Here is a 26,655-nt window from a genome sequence, read left to right on the forward strand (position 1 = left end):
CTAAGAATTCCTTTATCAGAGAACTGAGGTCTGTTTTATTATATTACTTCATAATCCGTTTCTTGATTACTCATCGTTATCGCCGCCGCCGAGGAGATATGACTGATCGTGGGTTCGAATCTCATATCGGTCTAAAGGGATCCATGTCATCAAATACCAAAATCAAACCATACTCATTTCCTCGTTCATCAAGTAGCAGTATACTCAAGACACAAACTCACCCCCCAGGCTCCCAGTTCTCCCAAATCTTCCTCCACGAATTCACAAGCCATCAATCCATTAAACGGAGTAGCTTCCAAGGTGAGGACAATATACTGTTTAAGAGAGTGGAATTCATAAATGTATCCTATTTCGCCGTCGTGTTGTCTACTTAAAATGCACGCTGTAGGGGAGCTGCTCTTGATGCTTGGCATGTCCATAACTACAATATTCCCGTACACAGATCGATTATATGTTGTCGTTCTTCAACCTTTCTTTGCCCTGACATAAAACGCTGGTTTTGGTACTTTGAAGTGCCTTTCTCTACATTATTTTCATAATTAATCGTGGCATTTACTTTGTCAAAGTGTCATTCAATGGCTAAATTCACTTTGTCAACATTTCTTTGTGTGCGCATTTCTGTAACATATCGGTAACGATTTTTTGGTAAATGTTTATGGCATGTATTTAAATAATTGACGTAAAAATAGATAAAACACGAAAATTAACAAAGTAAATTTTGAAAGGAGTAGCTTCGTGATTGAAATTGGAGGACGAAAACGGAGGATTATAAATCTATCAAAATGTCAGTACAGTGTTGTTTGAACCTTGGATTAAAATGGAATGTAATAAGTACGACCATTCAACAATCTAATCCATACCTCTCTAAACCAGAACAGACCAGTGTTCCTGGTTGGCGAATTCTTAAGACGCGGGCACTGGTTCGGGTTATTATTTAAAAAAAACACGTTGACCATAAATTTCTGCCGTTCCATCAAATTCAATGACATTCTAATAATGCCTCGAATTCCAGGTCCATTAAGTAATGAAAAAGTTCAAACGTCCACAATTTCTTTAGGGTTCCGTTTACTTATTTCTCTATAGTTATTTTGAAGTTGGTCTGGAAAGGGAAAGAATACAATTATTAATGCTTTTTCGCAGATTGTACAAGAGATTACGATAATCCTGAAAGAATGAAGACAAACATTTCCTTCAGTGTTTAGCATTCGCAAATAGACCAATGACGTGGACATTTTGCTTTCTGTAGGTTGTCCTATATGAAGACCTGCTACATGAACACATTTGACCGCCATTAGTCAGGTAACGAGTCCATCAATCACGTCAGGATCCGGGTTAAAATAGGTCTTCAGCAACCCATGCTTGCCATAAAAGGCGACTAACGGTATCAGGTGGTTGACTTGGTTTCCCAATTGTGTGAATCGACGCTCATGATGTCAATCACGGGATTGTCTGGTTCAAGCTCGATTATTACAGACCGCCGTCATATGGCTGGAATATTGCTGAGTGCGGCGTTAAACAATAAACAAACAAACAAACAAACCAATCACGTGTTAGATGCTATGACTCACCATATTACCTTTGATATTACCTTCTTCATCAATGTTATTTAATCATGATAAGACTGAACTTGACGTTATGCTCAAATAGATATTGACCATCTAATTTCTAAATGTAACTAGTTTTTCCATTGTTTTTCTTTGCACATTTTAAAATTTGATCATTATTGATAAAATATCGAACATATCGTTATGGTCAAATTACTTCGGTGAGAACCTTTTTCTTGACCTAGGGCAATGTTTACTAAGGCCAAGTGCATGACTGCGTTAACCTTTACTCACGGCAGGTGGTAGGCCATCACACACACCCCGCCTTCATTGTAACTGTGGGGGCACGGGTGGCCCAGTCGTCCAAGGCGCCATGATTCGCTGTGCAGAGTTGCGGCCCTTGGGCACGCCAGAAACTTATGATTGAGGGTTCGAATCCCGGTTCGCCCCGGCTATGTTTCTAGGTTTGTCAGCACCATATCCGTGCTCGTGGGTTCCATCGAAGAGGTAAACGTCTGAGACCTGCATCACTTCGGGCTTTCCTCCCACATTAAGCTGACACGCCGCGATATAACTGTAACAATGTCAAAAGCGGCGTTTAACCCAACTCACTCATTCACTCATTGTAACTGTAGTAATTCGACGCATCCGTTCTGTAACATACATGTAGATACGAATATAGGTATCCCTGAAGAGCTAACGTTTCAATACGAAGCCAGATGAAAATATATCATTAAGGGAAATATCATTGTAATTGGACACAAAATGTCATAATGAGATCAATATCTTTCAATCGGATAATCCTTCACTTAACATACTGCATATCGGGTGCCGTAGTGACTCACTGAAATATAATTCATCATCGGGCTTTGTCTAAACAGCCCCAGGCCGTGAAACTGTCAACTCACTAAGCCAAACCTCTTCCTGACTAAACACAGTAGGAACATAGAGCGCCAATGTAAAGCTTTGAGGAAACTACCAATTTCATTTGGTTACTAAGTTGAAAGAAAACAGACCCACGGCGGTGACAGGGATATTGTTTGGGCACTGAGTTGGATTGGTCCGGCACGGCTCCGACTGGCGACCGTCTTAAAACCAGGAAAATCAATCAGCTTAAGGAGAACACAGTTAAAGGGAAGCAGTTGTGAAACAGTCCACTCTTTGCTAGAACATCAATAGAAAGCCTATTCAAAATCGGGTTAGTGCAATTCTACAATGACATAAATAATCAGTTTTAGAAATAGTTCAGGACATTTGCAACAATTTGCATTTTCTTTTTTTTTCTTCAGTTTCTGTGCTTTAAGAATGTACGTGTGAAACCTATCCATACTGGAAAAGAGATAACACCCTTTAAATGCCACATATATGTAACGTTATATATAATAGATATAGCTAAAAGTGTGCTAAAGTATCCCGTGTCTGGAAATGTGATCAATGTTTAGATAGGCCCCACGTAATGAAATAGTTGAAGCCCTTCTTATAAGTATTTGAGTATGTAATAATATCTTCGTTATAGCTTATCTAAAAGCATGCATCTGACATGCACTGCTCAAACAATTCATTATGACGTTATTTTCTCTTTTCAGTTAAGTAAATTCCCCTTAAGGCTCTATGCCAGCATTAGAAAATAATCACATCCATATTTTTGGTATTGATAAATGTTGAATAAAGAGCGATATCTCCCCATGACAGACTGGTTCCTTTTTTGTCTCCCATACATCAAAAGAACTGTTTGTTATATTCCCCAGTTGCCTCCGGTGTAGATTAATTTAATGAACATTGATGTGGAAGTTATTGCATCACTGCATCAAGCCGCCTTACCCAATGGCATAAGGCTCACAACTGAAACTATCTGGACTCGTATATGACAGGGTCATATTTGGTATGTAATGTATTGCGGCAGTGGTAGAACATAGCATGGTTTGATGGGGTGTCGGCAGCAGTTCGGCCATCATGACCAGTCTCAATTTGTATGTTTCACAAACGTGGGCCGTTAAAAACGTGTGGTCATCGATGATAAATGGTAATGGTCTTGTGTCGTAAAATTGAATTTTGATAAATGGTTATGATCTGTCGAATGTGCATTATTATCTATTTCTGCAATATTACCACGTGGGATGACAATGGTTGCAACTACCCACCGATAACGGTAAATCTGCTTTGTTTTGCGTGATTTGTAATCTACCATATTGTATTTAAGGCATTTGTAAAGTCTTGAAATCGATGTAATCTGTTTGCAAGATGTTTAACACTACACTAAGTGATATGTCTGTGTATCTGTAGTCGGTAAATAATACAATCTGAATCTGATATTGATACGAGCACCGCCCCTTCGGGATACGATGACCTGTTATTCCCCATGTCATCGAGTGAATTATATCGTCTCTTACGACAACCATAGGTTGCTGGGGATCAACGAGGACTCAATGTCCGGTCAATGTCATATGTTTTGTTTGTTTGCTGTTTAGCGCCGCACTCAGCAATATTCCTGCTATACGGCGGTCTGTAAATAATCTAGTCTGGAACAGTGATTGACATCATGATCATCGATCTACACAGTTGGGATAAGATGACATGCATAAAGCAAATCAGCGAGCCTGACCACCAAATCCCGTTAGTTGCCTCTTACGACAATCATGGGCTGCTGTTCTAACACGGAATCCCCATCGGGTCAATGTCTGTAGTTGTTTCCTAAAGATATATGATAGTTCTGGATATTTGAAACTAAAGAAAGGGTTGTGTTTAGTTTATTTCTAGGAGCATACATTCACGGATTGGATGACGTCTAACCAGTGACAACGGTCTATGTTTATAGGCATGATATGTCATGGTTCATTTTCAACAAATAGTAACACATTGGATTACAATAAATACTTACAATTACTCGTTGAATGCAGGACATGCAGATATTCATATACCTACCCTATATTTAGACATTGTATAACGATGAAAAAACTACTACATACTGATAAAAGCACGTATAAATATAAATGTTCAGTATATTTTGAAACGTTTTTTTCTAACACGTCACATTAAGACTCAAATGTGATAGGCGATTTAAAAAAGCGTGATTTCAACATGAGGTTAAACAACTTGACATTTCTTCACTGGATCAAGTATCTATCAAGTTGACGGGTCTTAATTGTTCAACCTTTTTATCTTTTACTCCGGAGAGTCAAATCTCAAACGTATCTATGAAATCATAAAACCACTTAAAATATATGTGATCAATATCGCGGTTTTCTGGGTTTATGGTAATAACGCTAGGATGACTGTATTGTGTCCTACTGAACATGGAAATATGAAAAAAATGAATAAAATTGAATAAAAAATGAACTGAATTGCCAGCACAAATCCAAGTAGATTGTGTTGTGAAATGGCGCGAATGTACGACCAAACATATAAAATATTTCGTTTGGCACATTTGTCTCTTTCAGGCCTATTGGACAAACAGAGAGCGTCCTATTTTGATATGTAATTATTACAAATGGTCATAAACCCAACAGCAGGACTGTTTATGACCCAAACATTAATGAAGCAATCACTTGTTTATGTTGGTTGGGAGTAAAGACTCTACCAGCATGTCAAGCAAGGAAGAAATAGCTCCAGCATCTTCGTTTTGCCGTCGTTTCCGCCAACATAAACCTCGTCTAAATAGTCCATGTGTCGATCTGGAGAAAGAAGTTATGATTTAGACGTTTGCTCTTTCATACCCCATCTCGGGAATGGCGAGAATTGATGTATTTCAAAACGATTGGATTATCAGCCTCCCTTAATCCCATGTGATCACATTTAGCTTATCATTGTCAAATAGTGAAGCCGAAAGGTCGAAAGATTCGATAAGGACAAAGTTATGACCCATAAATCACCATATATCCAAGAAGTCAAGCGCATTTCATTCTCTTTTCGCCATCCCCGTCTAAGACCTTGGTCGCTCGTCTCGAAACTTTTCACGCTCGATTTGTATGAATGGAAATAGTGTAAGGATTGATTTGAAATTACCCCAACAAACCGTCAGCTAGTCATCTTCCTGGTCAATACTGTGGCCGCCAACAAAGTTGTATGTCCACAAATCGGTCCGCACTTGATGATTCCCTTGGTGCAATATGGACAGACCAATGTCACAAGCAGTTACCACCAGAGCCGTCATCGGCGGGATGAGAGATAAATCAAAATGACCAATCATGTCCGTTCATTTCTCATCAATCACTTCACATTACCTTACAGTCATTCCAATAATTTATCAATTTCCTTTGACATTGGTTCAAGCTGTCCCCTTTCTTCAAAGGCTGTGGCATTATTTGTTCATTCCTCATGCCAGTATTTGTATATATGTCCCCCGGTACATGAAGTGTCACGGACGATGGTGCCTACTGGCCTACTCAGGGCTGAGCTGCTGATCACAAAGCATGAATTATTTAAATAGCAAATCCGCACTTAAGTTTAACTGGTTAAAACTGACTACTTACGCCCCAACGCTATCAAACTTTCTAATTCAAAATAATTGATACATTTATTACACTCAGTGCAAGATAACAATATTCAAACATTCATGGTGATTTTTATTTTAATAGTTAGATCGATATCGGCCCTGTTTATGGCATGATAAATATAAAATGTCAATGCAAGAGGAAAAAAAAGTCTTTGTTATCCGCCGAAACAGATTCCATTTTGGGTTAAGGGCAAAATACCTGAGAAAATTATATGAATGGACCAATGAAAATCAGTGATGACACAAGATCATAGTACCATATTAAAGCCAACTCAACAGAATTGGTCACACGACTTTTACGCATTTTCGATGAAGCTGATTTCTGGGCACTTAATTTGGAACATTGCAAGCCCCTTCCTGAGCATCTACAGTCTGCCAATGGCAGGTTCCACCTCTTGCTGGTCGCACTGAACTACTTTTTATGCGCGACGTCCCTGCCAGTTTAACTATGGCTTAGAGGCTTTAGGCCTTGACGTACGACCGTTCCTAAATAACCAACCACATGGTGTCATCGTTGTATATTTGCAATGATGCCTGAATGAGTTATATTTGATACATTTGTAGCTTCCATTTGAATTATGTCATGTTACTGCGATCCACTACTGATACCACATTGTCGTGTTAAGGAATACTCTAGTAGCCATTACTGTTGGCTTTGAAATGAGGCACTAATTAAGGATTACCAGTCTGATCAAATCACAGCGTGGCTTACTCTACCTCGGAAAGCTCAGGTGGGTGTACCTGTTCGTGTTCCCACAAAATATGTCACTTAAACGTCCCCTTCATCCCTGCTGCCTGTATACACCGGTGTAGACGCGTGGTGTACTTCGTCTCCTTCAAGGCCGAATTAACAGGAATCCCGATAATGTAATTCCCACTACGTTCCCTCAACATCCAATTATCCCTGAAAGTTGTTGCAAGTTGGCGACCCTCGTAGATCACATGCTTTTGTTATCTGTCTTTCTTAAGTTGCTTATTTTATGTCATCCTTACATAGTTAACATTATAATTTGAAATAAAAAACTGACCAAAATAGTTTTTGCGATCAACATACACATCGAAAACAATTTACGTGGATATTTATAATGAAGATATAGGTTTTGCATGACCCGTGGCATCTGCTGGGTTTATAACCCGATGGAAGTCAATATACGTGATTTGTAAAGCTCGGGTATCTCTCATGCCATGTAGTAAAATGAGAGAATCGGGTACTCTGTAAGTTATTAAAAGTCGCATATATTTTCTTGTTATGTAACGTTGTCGGAAAGGTTTGTTCTTGCTCAGTATTCCTTTCGTGACAAAAACATTAATGACAGGATAGGGAATATCATAACGCGACTTCAACTGTACAGCAGCCATCTTGACGCCAAAAGTTTAATAATTGTAAAAGTACAATGTTCCTTCCTTCTCATGGTTTGGTATTTATTGTTGGATGTTTGCAGTGTAAATAAATTAAACGTGATTGAAAGGTAACCATCTGGGACCTGTGTCCCCGTGTGATCACACGATTGGTGTTATGAATCTTGTATGACAATTGGAACCGTGACGTAGGCAGTGTAGCCTTGGGATTTGCCTCGCGTGCAGTGCGTTACACTAACATTGTAGCACTTTGTGATACAGCGCAAAATATGTATATTTAATGGTAAATTAGACGTGACATTGACAATATTGTGTATTTACAAACAAACCTTTTTATCACATTGTTGTAGACCTTATGTGTAATCCTTAGTTGCAAGAGATTACAGTCCACGGGGTTCTGAGAAAATTCAGTTTATTCAGCAAGGCATATAGAAGACACTCCTGAAACAATTTAAAATCACAATATATCACATGTTTCAGAATAAATGTACAATAACACATTAAATGTAAAGTATCGATCTGCTTCTTAATAACTGATTACATCATTACAGCAGATACGCAAATATATTTCTGCCTCGATATCTAATCAGTGCAGATGTACCTTCATATACAAAGACAATATAATTACACATTATTAAACGCATAACTGAGGAAAGCATTAAATCATCACATAATCATATTATGCATAATGAATGCACAACATGAACATATTATATAGATAAACTATATACAAAACATACCCTGTGTGTGACACGAGAGTGTAACATGCCTTCTGCCAGTCGTCTCATTCGACAGTCACATGAAACTAAATACAGATACAATATTAATTATAATATTGTAAATAACATATATAATCACGGCATATACATGCATCACTGAAATACAACTTCAGTCATTCATTCATACAACTATCAATAAATACATGCATACATCTAGAGAGATATGTACAAAGTCTAGAAATACACCAGATTTACTAAATAATAGCAAATATGCATCAAATACCAAAATACGCAAAATACCAAATAACCAATACATTGAAATATAAAATATATGTATAGATAAGCAATACTCATGAATCAGACCCTAATCTCATCACACTCACCTCATTCACTCAACCTATCGTTTGTTTATGTTTACAGGTTATTTAAAACACATTTTATCATTTATTACTTGATTTATACTAATGATTGAAATTATAATGTTTTGATTGATACAGATTAATTATGATTACTAACCTTGATAACTTGATCCTCAATCCATTGCTGTGCAGTGCAGGTGGGTGTGTGCAGCATAAGATTAGCAATGGCAGGTGAGAAAGGGATTTGAATTGAAAGGTATACTAATTGGCTCACAACAGGTAACCCTAATGACGAGCAAACAATAGAACAAAACACCCTTGGAAGTAAAATAGACTGGACCATTGACCTTTGACCCAGTAGAAAGTTATCAGTAGCAAATACTGATAAGGACACAACTAATGATAGATAGAAACCAGGAAATGACACAACCCTCTGTTGAATCAACAAGCTGAAATAGAAAAGACAAGTTACTTTATCTACACTAAAAATACTAACATATTTACAAGCTGCAGAATTAACACCTACTACATACTTCCTCCCCTCGGCAAAATGATGTCCTCATCATTTGTCATGACCGGAAATAAGGGACAAAAGCATACTCTTGGCTGTGACGTCATTTACAACTCCTGTACCTATCAGTGAAAGTAGATAATCAGCTCGACTTCTCCAGTCCTCTGGAACATCAGTGATAGCAGACATTACGTAATCTCCAGATTGCATCCACTGAGGCTTTCTCCGTTCTCGGGTAGAGCGTCTAGGAGCTGGTACTGGTCTAGGAGCTACCTGGGGAACTGAGTTGTCACATCCTCTAATCGGTTCTAGATCCTGGTCTTGAACTGCAGGAGTGACATCCTCTGGTACAGAAGCTGTGTCTGAGGTTGCAGATTCTGATGACTGATCCTCAGCCTGATCCACATCGGACTCTTGATCCTGTTCCTGAACAGAATCTGCAGGCTCTTCCACATCCTGATCACTTGAAGTAGAAGCTCTATCTTCATCTACTCTAACCTCAGTTGGCCTATCATCTTCTCTAGAAGTTGACACTGACGGCTGTGATGGAGTGGAAACAACTATGAAGTCATCATCCTCATCTTCATCATAATCTGGGTCTTGTCCTTGGATTCTCCTTGATCTTCTAGGAACTACTGTTGGTCTAGGAACACTAGTTCTGGGAGCAGGCTTAGGTGGTGTGACGTCTTGACGTGGAAGAGAACTCACAGGAAGTAACAAATTTCTATGCAGGGTCCTGGTGCGTCCTTGTCCATTTTCCTTCCTGACAGTGTAGACAGGTATATCAGGGATTAGGAGCTGTTATATACCAGGAGCAAGATGGGGTATCTAGAGTTATAGCCTACGCCAGTAGAGGACTCACACGCTCGGAACGGAACTATTCAGCTCACAAATTGGAATTTTTGTGCCTCAAGTGGAGTGTTACCGAAAAGTTCCATGACTACTTATATGGAAACGAGTTTTTAGTCTTTACAGACAACAACCCACTTACGTATGTGTTAACTACTGCAAAGTTAGATGCCACAGGACACAGGTGGTTGGCTGCTTTATCCATGTACAACTTCACCATCAAGTACAGACCTGGAAAGTCTAATGCGGATGCAGATTCCTTGTCAAGATTGCCAGTTTGTGAAGAAGTCAGCAGTGAAGTTGTTCACGCCATCTGTGGGAAAGTGCAGGTGTCCAGCACGTTCCAGGCTTCTTGTCATCCGTGGCAACCTCAACGCTGCTGCTTACCGCGGCCAGGTACTGGCACCAGAACTTCTGCCTTAAATGGCAGCACATGGAGTTGGTTTGATCTTCCAACACGACAATGCCAGATCCCACACAGCAATTTTGACAAGGAATTTCCTTCAGAATGCGGGAGTCAACGTCATGGACTGGCCGTCAAGGTCTCCCGACATCAATCCCATCGAACACGTCTGGGATGCTCTTGGCAGAAGTCAGCGCACTCTCTAGAACCAACCACAGAATTTGCAAGATCTTGGCACCATTTTGCAGCAACAATGGCGTCGTCTTCCCAATCATGTGTTCACAAGCATCACAAGGTCCATGCGGAGGTGTTGTGTGGCAGTTGTTAACGCACATGGTGGCCATACACGCAACTGAACTTGTGTGCCATCATATTCTCGTGCTTGGGACTTATGATTTAAACTGTTGATGTTATTACCGAATACCGTAGGTGCTTGGAACAAATTATGGTTACCACCGTCAATTAAAATCCTTCTTTGGATATTAATGATTAAAAATACCTTCTCTGATATATTTGTCCGTTGTATATCATATATGGGATTACTTTTCAAAATGTGAAGTTTTTAATTTGACTCAGTATATGTGCCTTTCTTAGTAATTAGATTCGTGGGTCATTCTTGTACCACTGAGGACATGTGGTTTCAGAACTCGGCATCCGTACGAAAGTGAATACGTAAGCAAGAGGATTGGGACTTTCTGGTGTGAAGCACATGTTCAACGAACGTGTTTACAAAATTTTGAAGACAGTGTTAAGTAAAGACGTTTTTCAAAAATGCAATATTTAACATGGTATAGGCAATCGTAACTCATTTGTAGGCAATCATAACTATGGCGTACTGCTCAAGAGTTTGGAAACAGGAAATGCTATCATACAAGATGAGATCATGACTTCATATGTTTTTATCAAGAAAACATGATTACATTATTTTACAACACAGTAGTAATAAGTAACTTTAAAGTGTGTTAGAAGTGCATAATATTCATTATACATAAGGACAGAGTTGTAAACCGATCTGGCTTAGATGAATATATGAGTCTGTGAGAATGGATTTACGCTCCTTGTAGCAATATTCCAGCAACAGCACGGCGGAGAAAGCCAGAAGTGGGCGTCATACGCTTTAACCTTGTGGGAAATCGAACCATCGGCGTGACGTACGGGCGCTTTAACCTCTAGACCACTCCCCTGCCCTGAAAACATAGAAACCCCCGCTTTGTCTTACATGGCTTTTGAGATAAGATCATGAATATGAAGCACTGTGATCATCAGGTTAGTGATCGTAAATAAATTTAGCAAAGGGTATTTCTTATGAGACAATTTAGGACCAAATTCCGAATGGATAACGGTGGTTTTGGACAACAGAGAAATGTTCTTTTTCTGGCGATTCCCAGATGTATCCATGACTCTTGTACATAACATCTGGAGTCACTATTGGTCATTCTGTCTTTTCTGTAGTTTAATATTGCATTACAATGCCCTTTCATGCAAAGGCCGTTTCTGATCTGTGCTTTTTCAATAGCATCATTAACGTGTAATGATATTCAATAGCATTTTGTGCTATTTTCATTGTTTTTCATTTGAGTCCTGTTACTCCAAGTCCGTTTATATGTCAAGGCGTGTAAACTCTGAGCGTCATTCATTGCATTCATTTGACCACGGTTGACGTCATACGTTGCTGTTTCTAACCAGCTTGGACTTTATTTACACCTAATGTCCGAAGGTAACTGATTCAAGCTCCGAAATTGGGAACGATGATCATGAACGCCCATAAAATGGTTTCACTACGGCAGGAAACCTTCACACTAATGACCCTATTTCTGTAGATTGGCGAGAGACGCAGTAGTTTGACTGGAATAATTGTTTGGTGACTTACATGTGCGCTATCAGCATAATGTGTCGTCTAGGTCACTCGTCATCTGTCTGCACCCGATTGATTGTTTCAGAAGACCTTGCGAGGCAATTCTTAATCATGCACTTTTCTTACATATCTTACATAATCTATGCTTGTTATTTGAATATATCATAGTAATATGCTGTAAATATATAATTCCGAACGGTAAGTTTTGACAAGGTATTCAAACGGGGTAGATATATGCTCATTTTAATAATTAATTTCAGGTGAACAATTGCCTTGCCTTTGCATGTGTTTGTGATGAGTGCCACTGGTGGTACAGAGTACGCCGACCTCTTCGCGAACACCTGGTATCATCACTTTGTGATAGTGATTCATAAACACATGCCATAAGTCATACAATCGACTCTGGTGTCAGAAGAGATTCTTATGATTGTGGAAATGTTTCTTGTCGCTTTTATTCAATTCCTTTAAATCAATAATATCATTCAGCCAACAACCTCAGTTGGTCGTACAATTAATTATCTGAAAATAAATACTCGTTTAATTCAACATGTAATTGCTACTGTTTCGTCAGCCAAGCGAATAAATAGTCCAAAGAGAAAAGTCCATAGGGGCGTAGTGATACATCAGGTGTGAGTGACACGGCCTTGGTCTTGTCTGTAACAGCCAATCCCTTTTGTCCACCATCGATCACGCAAACACTCGCGAGATGTCAGACGAACAGGTTCAAAAGGCCAATAATCGTCAAGAATCGAAAGAATAATGTCCCAAGTTGGACGCTGATGATTTTGATAGATGACATAATGGCGTCCGGAGCTAAGAGAGGGGAAGAAGCATTTTACAGCTCGTTGTTACACTCGAGGCTTTCCGCCATGTTGCCAGAAGATTGTGATAAATGGAGCTGCCTTTAGCTTTTAAAGCATCCGTCTCATTCTAACAAGCAGTCATCGGGTGGATCGTGTTAACATTGCTTCCTTTGTTCGCGCAGCCATGTCAAACAGTAGTTTTATTTAAGTGTAGTTCACATGATTTCCTCATGACAAATTAGTGGTGGTAATTGGCTGAACATTACACACATCTCTATCATTACAGACTCACGGACATTGGCTTAGTTAATGCACAATCATTTCAGATATATATCACGGATGTACTTGTGCTGCATAGACTTCATATCGCCTCCATAATCAAAATAGGCATTACCTATTCAACACAGCATCGTGCCTATACATGTACTTGTACACGTTCTCGTTTCCAGGAACATGTTACTTGTTCCGTACACACTGATACATGTTACTTATTCCATACACACTGATACATATTACTTGTTCCATACACACTGATACATGTTACTTGTTCCATACACACTGATACATGTTACTTGTTCCATACACACTGATACATGTCACTTGTTCTATACACACTGATACATGTCACTTGTTCCATACACACTGATACAAGTCACTTGTTCTATACACACTGATACATGTTACTTGTTCCATACACACTGATACATGTTACTTGTTCTATACACACTGATACATGTTACTTGTTCCATACACACTGATACAAGTCACTTGTTCTATACACACTGATACATGTTACTTGTTCCATACACACTGATACATGTCACTTGTTCTATACACACTGATACATGTTACTTGTTCCATACACACTGATACATGTCACTTGTTCTATACACACAGATACATAATACTTGTTCCATACACACTGATACAAGTCACTTGTTCTATACACACTGATACATGTCACTTGTTCCATACACACTGATACATGTTACTTTTCCCATACACACTAATAAATGTTACTTGTTCCGTACACACTGATACATGTCACTTGTTCCATACACACAGATACATGTTACTTTTCCCATACACCCAGATACATGTTACTTGTTCCATACACACTGATACAAGTTACTTGTTCCATACACAATGATACATGTTACTTGTTCCATACACACTGATACAAGTTACTTGTTCAATACACAATGATACATGTTACTTGTTCCATACACCCAGATACATGTTACTTGTTCCATACACACTGATACATGTTACTTGTTCCATACACACTGATACATGTCACTTGATCCATACACAATGATACATGTTACTTGTTCCATACACACTGATACAAGTTACTTGTTCCTTACACACTGATACATATTACTTGTTCCATACACACTGATACATGTAACTTTTCCCATACACCTAGATACATGTCACTTGTTCCATACACACTGATACATGTTACTTGTTCCATACACACTGATACAAGTTACTTGTTCCATACAGACTGATACAAGTTACTTTTTCCTTACACACTGATACATGTCACTTGTTCCATACACACTGATAGATGTCACTTGTTCCATACACACTGATACATGTTACTTGTTCCATACACACTGATACAAGTTACTTGTTCCATACAGACTGATACATGTTACTTGTTCCTTACACACTGATACAAGTTACAAATTACATACACCCTGATACATGTCACTTGTTCCATACACACTGATACAAGTCACTTGTTCCATACACACTGATACATGTTACTTGTTCCATACACACTGATACAAGTTACTTGTTCCATACACACTGATACATGTTACTTGTTCCATACACACCGATACAAGGTACTTGTTCCATACACACTGATACAAGTTACTTGTTCCTTACACACTGATAGAAGTTACTTGTTCCATACACACTGATACAAGTTACAAATTACATACACCCTAAAACATGTCACTTGTTCCATACACACTGATACAAGTCACTTGTTCCATACACACTGAAACATGTTACTTGTTCGAAACACACTGATACATGTTACTTGTTCCATACACACTGGTACAAATTACTTGTTCCATACAAACTGATACGTGTCACTTGTTCCATACACACTGATACATGTTACTTGTTCCATACACACTGATACATGTTACTTTTCCTATACACACTGATACATTTTACTTGTTCCATACACACTGATACATGTTACTTGTTCCTTACACACTGATACATGTTACTTGTTCCATACACACTGATACATGTCACTTGTTCCATACACACTGATACATGTTACTTGTTCCATACACATTGGTACCTGTCACTTGTTCCTTCACACTGATACATGTTACTTGTTCCATACACCCAGATACATGTTACTTGTTCCATACACACTGATACATGTTACTTGTTCCATACACACTGATACATGTTACTTGTTCCATACACACTGATACATGTTACTTGTTCCATACACACTGATACATGTTACTTGTTCCATACACACTGATACATGTTACTTGTTCTGTACACACTGATACATGTCACTTGTTCCATACACACTGAAACAAGTCACTTGTTCCATACACACTGATACATGTTACTTGTTCCATACACCCAGATACATGTTACTTGTTCCATACACACTGATACATGTTACTTGTTCCATACACACTGATACATGTTACTTGTTCCATACAGACTGATACATGTTACTTGTTCCTTACACACTGATACAAGTTACTTGTTCCATACACAATGATACATGTTACTTGTTCCATACACACTGATACATGTCAGTTGTTCCATACACACTGATACAAGTCACTTGTTCCATACACACTGATACATGTTACTTGTTACATACATCCAGATACATGTTACTTGTTCCATACACACTGATACATGTTACTTGTTCCATACACACTGATACATGTTACTTGTTCCATACACACTGATACAAGTTACTTGTTCCATACACCCAGATACATGTTACTTGTTCCATACACACTGATACAAGTTACTTGTTCCATACACACTGATACAAGTTACTTGTTCCATACACACTGATACAAGTTACTTGTTCCTTACACACTGATACATGTTACTTGTTCCATACACACTGATACATATTACTTGTTCCATACACACCAATACATGTTACTTGTTCCATACACACTGATAGATGTCACTTTTTCCATACACACTGATACAACTCACTTTTTCCATACACGCTGATACATGTCACTTGTTCCATACACACTAATAAATGTTACTTGTTCCATACACACTGATACATGTTACTTGTTCCATATACACTGATGCATGTCACTTGTTCCATACAAACTGATACGTGTCACTTGTTCCATACACACTGATACATTTTACTTGTTCCGTACACCCAGATACATGTCATTTTTTTCCATGCACATTGATACAGGTTACATGCTGCTTGATTTCCTGCATGCATTTTACCTCTCGCAAACGTCAACAGTAGGCACCCATAATTTTCATCTTATTGCTGTCAATATTTCCCATTGAGAAGTTGTTTGGAAAAAGACAAGAGAGACTATGAGGAGACGGGGAGTTCATATTGCAATGTTTAATTTTGCTGACACGAAGTTGGTTCATGCCAGCAATATGCTTTCTGTTTCTATCTTGGCATTGCAATACAATGGCAGCAGATTTAGATTACAAAAATCCAAAAAAGTGGCAATACCCCGAGGAAAGATATTTGAAGAACCAATGATCAATGATATTGAAAACTTGATTATCACAGGGAAATGAAACGTGAACATTGGTGGAATAAAACGCCCCTACACTCACGCGAACCGAACAACGTCAGTAGCCTTGTGGTTCAAACATCCACTCTTCACGCCGAAAACCCGGGTTCGATCCCCACATGAATACAATGTGTGAAGCCCTTGTTTGATGTCCCCAGCCGTGGTGTTGCTGAAATATTGCTGAAAGTGGCGTAAAGCCTAACTCAATCTGCGCTCACGCACGACGAGCTGGGTCATGCTCATTCTTTTGGAGATTCATACTAATTTTGTTTACACTGATCGCACAGATAGGTTCCGTCTTGTTTTTCTTTCCACACGTCTGATGTGCAAGTAAGAAAATCTCCAAGCAGTGGTGTTTTTATGTTAAACTTTAAAGTAGTTAAACGTCATGAAACTAAAATGTCATTTTTATCATTCTTAATAATTATTCATTGCACATCTACTGAAAACATGGTAAGGGATCATGAATATTTCGGGGGATATTTTTTGTAATGTACACTGAGCACACAATTTTCAAAAAATATCTCCACAAATATTCATGATCCCTATCTTTTTTGTTTATATGTGCAACGTTGCTGAATAGGAAACAGTGGAAAGTGATTTGATATATTTAGTGAAGACAAATAACCGTTAGGTTGTGTTGTGTTGTACTTTCATACTGTTTATTGTCTGTCTTTATCAAGCAGGAAACTGCCTTTGTAACACATGCCAGTCTGATAAACTAGCACAGCTTCTCTTCTGTTATTGCCGCGAATAGCTGTAAGTGTGCTGATGCGGCGTTAAGCAAAAATTACTCACTCACTCTCTCCTGTTAAAGACCAAACATTTTGATTTATGTTCATAATCTAGCCAAGTAAATAACTGTTTAATACTCAAGTGATCCAGTATACCTTTCATCGATATTTGTCTTCAAATATTTGCGTTAACAATGATAGATAAACTAGATTGCAGTCAGTGAGCATATTTAGTAGAATGTCAGAACCTTCAAGTGTCATTTAACACACGCCTAGATTGTCATCTCTGAAAATATTGCAAAATATATTGAGAAGGTTAAACCTTAGACTGCCAACGAAGGATTTAAGTTATTGCACTTTATTGGAACATTTAAAATTCCTTTTCCGTAGAAGTGCAAATTACCAGCCGAGAACCTCCTCAAATATTGAATCATACTTTGGCCAGCTTGAGGCATTTTTTACATGCCCAAATGAAGTTATTTCAGCCAATCATGTATTAGGGGCAGTAACTGAGTTATGATAGGGGGAAAGTATCGACTACCAGACACATCCATCAAATCCGTATCTGACAGCGATATACAGAGTCATCTAAAACATCCATTGCATTGATTACATTGATTTTGTTTTGATATGGACTGTAAACATGCAATTGCGTTGATTTCATACTCTACTGTTTTGGCATGTCTTATTTGATTCCCTCGAGCGACAACACGCATAGATCACGGGCCTCACGGGCATCCAGGGGTGGAATAGATTCTGCTATCTCGTGCTTGTCCTACCAGTCGACTAAAATTGAGATCGCAATGGCTGATTCGGTTGGGTTGCATTTGAATAGGGATCACCTGAGAATACCGTTTCTAAGCTGTGACCTAACACGTGTCATCGTACCCTGGGGGTGGGTCACGCGTCATACTAGGAACACGTGCTTGCCTCAGTTCAATTCCGTTTTGTGTCGCTGTTATATGTGGCTGTGTTTGCTGATTACGGCGTTAATAAAATCAGCCACTTCCTTTCCTACAAGTTAGAAGATATGTTTGCAATCAGTTATGAATAAATATGATTTGGTAGTGATTTCTTTACTTGCAAGGGAAACCAATTTGAAAAGAATGTTAAATATGACTCATGAATATTTGTTTTATTGATTATTGAATTATGAAGAAAAGTAAAAATTGAATAAAACGTCAATGCAATTGAAAAACCAGTCTTGGTTATCCGTCAACACATTCCATTTGGCTTAAAGGGCAAAACTGCAGTGAAAAAATATATGAATGGACCTCTGAAATTCAGTGATGACACAAGGTGTTCGCGGAAAGGGTACGCATGCCCTCCCCAACCGTTAGCACCAGTCATTTACACAATTTGCGTTAAAATGTATTTATTGCCTGCCGCCACAGAGCAGTACTCCTGTCTAGAAATCTTGTCTATGCAAAACTAATCCTTGCTTTGGGGAGTATTCTTGTTAAGAAAATAATGATAAGTTTTCTGTATATCACAAGGACAAACAAAGCCAACACAATAACTCGTTAACGTCTGGTTCCAGTATCAAGTGTTTTTAAGATCAACTTCTTCTTACCTCCAAAAGCTCAAGGATGCATCTGTAAATCACCTTACGAGTTTCACACTTTTCACAATCTCGGCATCCTAAAATATTTCAAAACTATTTCCTTGGCTGAAACTGCCATGAAACGTTTTTCAAATGCGAACTGTATAGTGACCTTGACCTTTACTCACGACGGGTGTTACAGGAAGGGCAGGTCAGGGTCACCCATTCCGCATACACCCCATGGCATATCGTATGCCAGAGTGCAAGAGTGTAAGTTCATGAAATTTTTCTGCCATTTTTTTACTCTGTTGGAGATTCGAATCTTGTCACAGAAATATGAATATGAATACCCTTGAGGCTTTTTCGTTGTTAATTCCATGCAGTAATGTCTACAAAAACTGATACGACCTACGCATGTATCTAGACAAACCGCCAGACGTGGATAGTTTATTTTATAACGTAGGCAGCGAACGATGCCAAAATTGTGAAATCAGCCAATATCAGTGTACCAATTAAGGATTCGTCACCAACCATGTTGAGGTACAAAAGTGTATGAGAATTGTTCATCTCTGCAGCCAATCGATGACTGCGTGCTTGAAGGGAGCATCACTGTTGTCTATGTGAATATATCAAAGGCCAATGTATCTGATAGTCAGATGTCATTTTTCAACTTGAATCCTCAGGGAGTTTAGAAAGTTTACGACAATGGAATCCAATCACCACTCCATGCTTAAGCAAAGAGTTACAGGCAATTTCATCAATGATGGTTTCAATGGCCAAGCGCGAGGGAAAATATCCGAGCTAACAGTGACAGTTTACTCAGAAAACCATCTAATGACAACAGAAGCCAATGGAGGACTGGCAAATGGAAGGACCCTTCTAATTACTGAAGGAGTAAGGAAGTAGGGTCGTTATAATGATTAAGAGGAACGTTTAGCACTCAGCGGAAACCACAATCATTATCATCAGTGCACTTCTCTCAAAGAGTGAGGGAGTTTCGTGTCACTGGATAAATATTGTTGTTCTTACTGTCAACGGAGGGGGATTCTTCATCTTTGATGTACGGACGGCCGAGAGGCCAAGCATTATTGGTCCATCTGAAACTGGTGCCATTGGTGCCACCGAGACCAGATTAACGGCCAAGGAGTGAAGATTGAGGGCAATCTCGGACAGAACTGAGATCCCTTAAGAATAAAAGTTATATTATCTTCTTAATTGTGTAACAACTGTGACTGACTTATGAAGATACTTGGCAGCACGGGATTCAGATGCACCACCAGTTTTTCACAGTAATAGAAAAAAGTGTTCGGATCGGCTCCAACGATAATAAAGTTTAAATACATTAGGTACATTGTAATTGAATTAGAATCACTTTTTATGTAGCTAAAAGGATTCACTTCGTATCATTTACAGCAAGCTGGAGTAGATTGGAGTGCAGACTACTTTAATCGTCATACATTCACAAGGCAAGATGGTAGATGTTGTAAGTTTTCATATCATTAGAGTGTGTTCGAGCTTCACAACCAGTGCGCACTGTACAGTAGAGTCAAAACGGCACAGTTTTTGGGATCGTGAGATCTTTACGTGTGGCAGGGATGTGATTTACAATATATACCCGTGCCAATTGACGTTAAGAGTTTCGTCAGATTATATAATTATGTTTTGTTCTTCCTCACAAAACATGAATTTAAGTTAATTATTTTTATTATTTTCTTACTCAACATTTAAAGACTATGTCTGAGGAAGAAAGTAAATGCATTATTGTGCTATGTGTGCAAACGTACAAACGGATGTTTCTTAAATACGTGTATAGTCTCAGGAATGTAATGTTTTCAATATTATGGAAAAAAAATGAGATATGAAATATTTTATAAGATTTATTTCAGTCAAACACCGAGGTCACTAAAAGGTACCGATCTTACGTCTATTGCGAAAAGAGCAGACAATGGAACGAGTGGTTGCACGATGTGGTCTGCCAAACACAGATATCGTTTACCGGTGTGTGTTTAATGCAGCGGTTCGTCTGCAAAAGAACACGATTAGTTACAAGGCAAACTCTTATAACTGACATAATACCCATGGTGGTGTAGGACATCAGTATTACCCATAAGGGTAGAAGTAATAATTTCCCGATATGTACACATGTGCAACTGTGACGTACTATATGACGTATATTACTTAAATCGCTTACAACGTCATCGATTCAATAGTTTCCAGTGAAATTTCATTCGTTTTTGTTTATTTTATATCTTAAAAGTACAGTATGTAATACAGTCAAACCTCGTTGTGTCGAACTTGGATGTGTCGAATTCACGGTTATCTCGGACAAATTTGCGACTACCATATGCCCAAATTAAGCATTAAGAATCCCTGATAACTAGATCTTTTCCCCAGGTCCCGACGAGTTCGACACAATGAGGTTCGACTGTGTGGAGAATAAGCTATTCAAAACATCTCTCATATTATGGAAATCATGGACAATGTGCAGAAATTAATAGTAATTGAAACACTACATGTAACATACACAATAATGGTATCATAAGCAAATCATGTAACTAATAGCACACATCAAATTGCAACCACATACTATAATGACTGAGTGAGTATGGTTTTACGCCGCTGTTAGCAATATACCAGCAATATCATGGCGGGGGACACCAGACCTGGGCTTCACACACTGTACCCAAGTGTGAAATCTAATCTGGGTCATTCCCCCCTGCACACACACACAAACACTCTGTAAGGCGGTGTTGTATTTTGTGTTGTACACAGGGTGGAAGTGACTGTAGACGCAGTATTATGACCAGGAGACAAGCTTTGCACAAACTACTGGTGGAGTCTCAGTGTCTATGGCAACGTACTATTACGTCTAAACCCAAATGAAACTATTGGGTCTATTTCACATAGCAGTAAGTTTCACCGAGAAGGATAAACCATGTGCAGCACCAATTCGAGGATACAAATTACTACAAGATACAAAAAAGACACCCGAGCAATTGACAGCCTCACAAACCGCCGTCTATGCTTCATTGCAAAATGCCCTCTTCTAGGTCAGATTCCGTTCAAGCAAAGAATTCCATACAATCTTTTACAAATATTGGTCAAACAAAATGAAAACAGAATTACAACAGCGAATGCTACTTGAAATGTTCATTCCAAAAATGCCTAGCGTAATAACACTGAGATATTGGAATTACTGGTATGAAGGTCAAAGTAGCATGAGGTTAAGTCAAAGGCATAGTGATCCACTAAGAGGTTACCAGCTCAAGTTATCAGACCAGAGAAATAAAGGCAATTTTCATCCACGTCGCTTTCTCAGACGTCAGGCTCTGTCTGAAACGTCCGTACAGTGGAAACAATACATGAAAAAAAAAACACGAAGCGAGTCAATTAGGATATTAGCAATTTACTGAATTGAAAACATAATCGAACAGACATAATTAAATTGGAAATCAATATTAAATATTAACATCGAAGTGGTGTATTGAGAGAATTCTTAATGTGGTACAAACAAACGTGCATAAACCTATCTGAAATATTTTTAAAAAAATACTTCAATACAGATATAACGAATTTTTATGGCATAAAAAATCAGGCCTAAATACGATATTCATTTGTTATTGCTTTAAATGTAACTTCGACATGTATCCAATATAAATATTAGTTTTATGCGCTATATATAAATTAAACATTAATTAAAAATGTAATAATCAGTCTCGAATATTTGCCTAAACAGGTTCCTTTTGACGGAACAGGCAAAATGGGGATGAAACGTATATAAATCGATAATTGAAAATCAGTGATGACATCAGGTATTCGCGAAAAGCATCAGCCTGTCTTGCTCTACCTGAAGCCCTCGCAACTCACAAATAGTTCTTAAAAAAGTACGTACCAGGTGGTAAGGAGATGTGAACACTCCATGTACAAACGTAAAGGTTATTGCATGACACGGGATTTTATCGAAAAAAATAAATTGTCCTTGTAAAAAGGAATTAAGCTTGAGACTGTTGAAAATAAATTGGATTGTCTGCCACAAAAAAATACACACTTGCAAGATGTTTTTCAAAAAATAAATATTTAAGCTCGTAGTTTCAATTAAAAATAAATACCTGGATGTGCAGCTGCAGCTAAACAAATATGTTGTTTGACGCCGCAGACCGGCCGTTTGTAACGTATCGATGCCCGAATGTTTGGCAAATCAAAGAGTTTAATTCGTTGACTGGCACAACTCACGTCACACGGGCGGGGTTGCAATGAGACCTGGGCATGGCAGGCCTATCATTGAAAATATAAACCTGACAAAAACATTCTCCTATAAACGTTCACGTGCACATAACCTCCCCAAGGGTATTTTCAGGATATATCATTAATGTTCCTATTTCGTTTCACCTGCTGGTAATTAACCCCGGTTGACTTTTAAAGCTTTTTATAAATTCTGCACTTGTTATACCTTATGACGTTTCTACGTGTAACAGGTCAAATCCAGACCGTTTAATTCTCGCGTCACGCGAAACGAGATAATGCGAGATTTCAAGTTAATCACATTATCGACTATCGGGGTCTTTTATCTGTAAATGATCGGGTGTTATTGTTAAAGTAATGTGATCAAATGCGATTGGGCGTATTGCACCCACTGTCGGGAAGATTGTCATTTCGATAAACAGGCTACAATAACACATGAGCTCCTCTATGCAGACAGACTATCGTGTTTTATTTACCACAACTTCCTAACCAACACACGTCGTGTTTTATATAAATATTATTCGGTCCAAGTAAACTCCAACAGCTTTGTATATGTACAAATGCAATTATGATTGACAAAGGCACATCTTACCTCCTCTGTCTCCGCATCTCTCCCCCTCCCTCTCTCCTCCTCTCCTACCTTCACTCTCCCCTCTCACTCCCTCCATATCTCCTCCCACTCTCTCTCTCTATCTCAGCCTCTCCCTACTTTCTCTCTCTCTCTTCTTGCTCTCTTTATCTCTTCTCTCCCTCTCTATTTCTCCCTCTCTCTCAGTCTCCCCCCCTCTCTCTCTCTCTCTCTTTCCTCACCCCACCCTCGCTCTCTTTTCGCCGCACTCAGCAATATGTAGGCGGTCCTCAAATAATCAGTTGAGACAATACAGTGATTGACATCATGAGCATCGATTCACGCATTTGGAGTAGGATAACATGCAACAAACAAGTTAGCGAGACTGACCATCCGATTCCATTTGTCCCATTTTACGACAAGCATAGTCGCCTTTTATGGCAAGCATGGGTTGCTGAAGACCTATTCTACCCCGGATCTTCATGGGTCTCATCAAAAAGATCTATGTAGGAGATGAAACGTAAGACCTATATATGAGAGAGTGAGAGGGCGAGAGAGAGAGAGAGGAGAGAGAGAGAGAGAGAGAGAGAGAGAGAGAGAGAGAGAGAGAGAGAGAGAGAGAGAGTATACAAGTGCTGTAGTCATGAAAAGGATGTTTAACCCCACTTCACCCCCTCTCGCTTCTCTTTTTCACTCGCTCTCTCTCGCTCTCTCTCTCTCTCTCTCTCTCTCACACACACACACACACACACTCTGTCTTTCTTTAACAATCTCTCTTGCCTTCTTTCTTTATCTCTATTCTGTCTCTCCAATAGTTTACCTGTACATATTAGAGACCTGCAAAACCAAGCAATGACTAGTACCAATCTCAGATATTACACTATAACCACGTGTAGGCGTTTTATCCCCGTTGACTTATTCGGGCACTTGTTTAATCGACAATGGCGCCATCTACAATTATCTATTACAGTCATGCAGGGTATCGTGTTTGACGTTATCTGACATCTTCACAACTTAACAAAGCCAAAGTGACAGCTACCAAACATATGGCATTTGGATGCTAATTTCATTTCAGTCACCCCAGTTTCTCCACAACCATGTTTTCACATGGCAAGGCCACCAGTATATGGTTTGCGTGGTAAGAAAGGGTTGGCGCATCAGTAACACCACCGTACTTGCGGAACGGGATAATGTCAGTCAGTATATGTAAAGTTAACGTTGTTAGAAAAGTTTGGCGCATCAGTACACCACCACCGTACTTGCAGAGCAGAATAATGCTAGTCAGTATATAGTTAGCGTTGTAAAAAAGAGTTGGCGCAGCAGTACAACACCACCGTACTTGCAGAACAGGATAATGTCAGTCAGTATATGTAAAGTTAACGTTGTTAGAAAGGTTTGGCGCATTAGTACAACACCGCCGTACTTGCAGAACAGGATAATGTTAGTCAGTATATGTAAAGTGAACGTTGTAAGAAAGGGTTGGCGCATCAATACAACACCGCCGTACTTGCAGAACAGGATAATGTCAGTATATGTAAAGTTAACGTTGTAAGAAAGGGTTGGCGCAGCAGTACAACACCACCGCAGAACATGATAATTCACACACACACACACACACACACACACACACACACACACACACACACACACACACACACACACACACACACACACACACACACACACACACACACACACACACACACACACACACACACACACACACACACACACACACACACACACAACTCACTGTACATAATATACAAACAACTTTCAGTCACCATCCTGTACTTCTTCATCCAGATTTGATGATTACTCCGCGTTCTGTCAAAAAATGATAATCCTTAATTCATTTCACTGTGGTGCGGAATTGTATTCACCCTATACAAAGCTGACAGTTTCTTCTTTAAGGCTATAACTAGTCAAGAAAATAACTCCAGTTACATGTGACAAATTGATTTATCCAGCAATATTCAGGCATCATTTGATACACGCCCTGAAACTACATGACAGTCACTATGATTAAATGAAAACGGGATATGTGCTACCACCCTCCGATAAGTCCCCCCTCTCCTCCACACTGCCCCTCCCCTGAACACTGCCCCTGCAGTGGATGAAAGCACCTATGCCTGCTGATCACGCTCGCCAGCCGTCTGGGATTGATTTTGTATTATTCGCCATTTCTACGCGTTTGGACTAATTTACGTAATCTTGGTGAAAAGTGACAAACGCAGCTCTCTGACGGTAAGATAAAGTAGTAATAGCCCATCGCCACGCTTGAATTAGATCCGTTCACAATGCATTGGAAAGTAATGATATTACTACTGTCTGACGGGCAGGGATGAAACAATTTGCATACAATTGGCACTTATCATATTGATTGTGCGATAACACGGCATGCACAACTGGTGGTGTTATATTGCACACATGCCTATATCTATGGTATAAAATTGACTTTGCAAATTTTAGTACATACTTTAAATGTCTTGTTTATACTCTCATAATATGCTTTATGAACAAAGAAATTTATATTGGCAAACGAAAGTAGGTCTAGATCATTTAATATATGTACATATGTGTATAAACACAGATATGATTTTTTTCTGGTATGCGTATACATTAAAAATGGGTAAATGTGAACATTTACAAGATGGTCCATATTTTCACTAAAAGTATACAATGTCATGCATATGCATCCATCATGCACAACACATGCATCCATCATGCACAACACACGAAGACACGAGAACAATACACTTTTGGCCAATGTAACAATGTCTGCTATTGAGAGTATATGTATATAAACATAGACCAACATATCTGCGATGGAAATTAGCTAATGAATATATAATGTGCCTTGAATTGCATTGTGTACCA

At 38.9% G+C, this 26,655-nt stretch overlaps 1 protein-coding gene across 1 annotated transcript; it reads right to left on the reverse strand.

The window, feature by feature from the left end:
- Window positions 1-7,800: 7,800 nt before the first annotated feature.
- LOC125373249 lies at window positions 7,801-10,053 on the reverse strand. The gene is made up of 3 exons (XM_048384250.1): window positions 9,976-10,053; window positions 8,631-9,782; window positions 7,801-8,200 (listed from the first exon to the last, which is right to left on the reverse strand). The coding sequence occupies exons 1-2, from the start codon at window positions 10,051-10,053 to the stop codon at window positions 9,036-9,038; spliced, it is 825 nt and encodes a 274-aa protein (XP_048240207.1). The 3' UTR covers window positions 7,801-8,200; window positions 8,631-9,035.
- Between the last annotated feature and the right edge of the window lie 16,602 nt (window positions 10,054-26,655).

Source organism: Haliotis rufescens, unplaced genomic scaffold, assembly GCF_023055435.1.
Source record: "Haliotis rufescens isolate VD_foot unplaced genomic scaffold, xgHalRufe1.0.p SCAF_5, whole genome shotgun sequence".
In the NCBI taxonomy this organism is placed as follows: Eukaryota; Metazoa; Mollusca; class Gastropoda; order Lepetellida; family Haliotidae; genus Haliotis; species Haliotis rufescens.

What these genes read in the sequence shown, in the direction of transcription:
- LOC125373249 (XM_048384250.1), bottom strand. Translation starts at nt 10,053, where the DNA reads ATGGTGAAGTTGTACATGGATAAAGCAGCCAACCACCTGTGTCCTGTG. An exon ending in TTGCAGTAGTTAACACATAC is followed by an intron (nt 9,783 to 9,975) that starts GTAAGTGGGTTG and finishes GGTATATAACAG; the next exon opens with CTCCTAATCCCTGATATACC.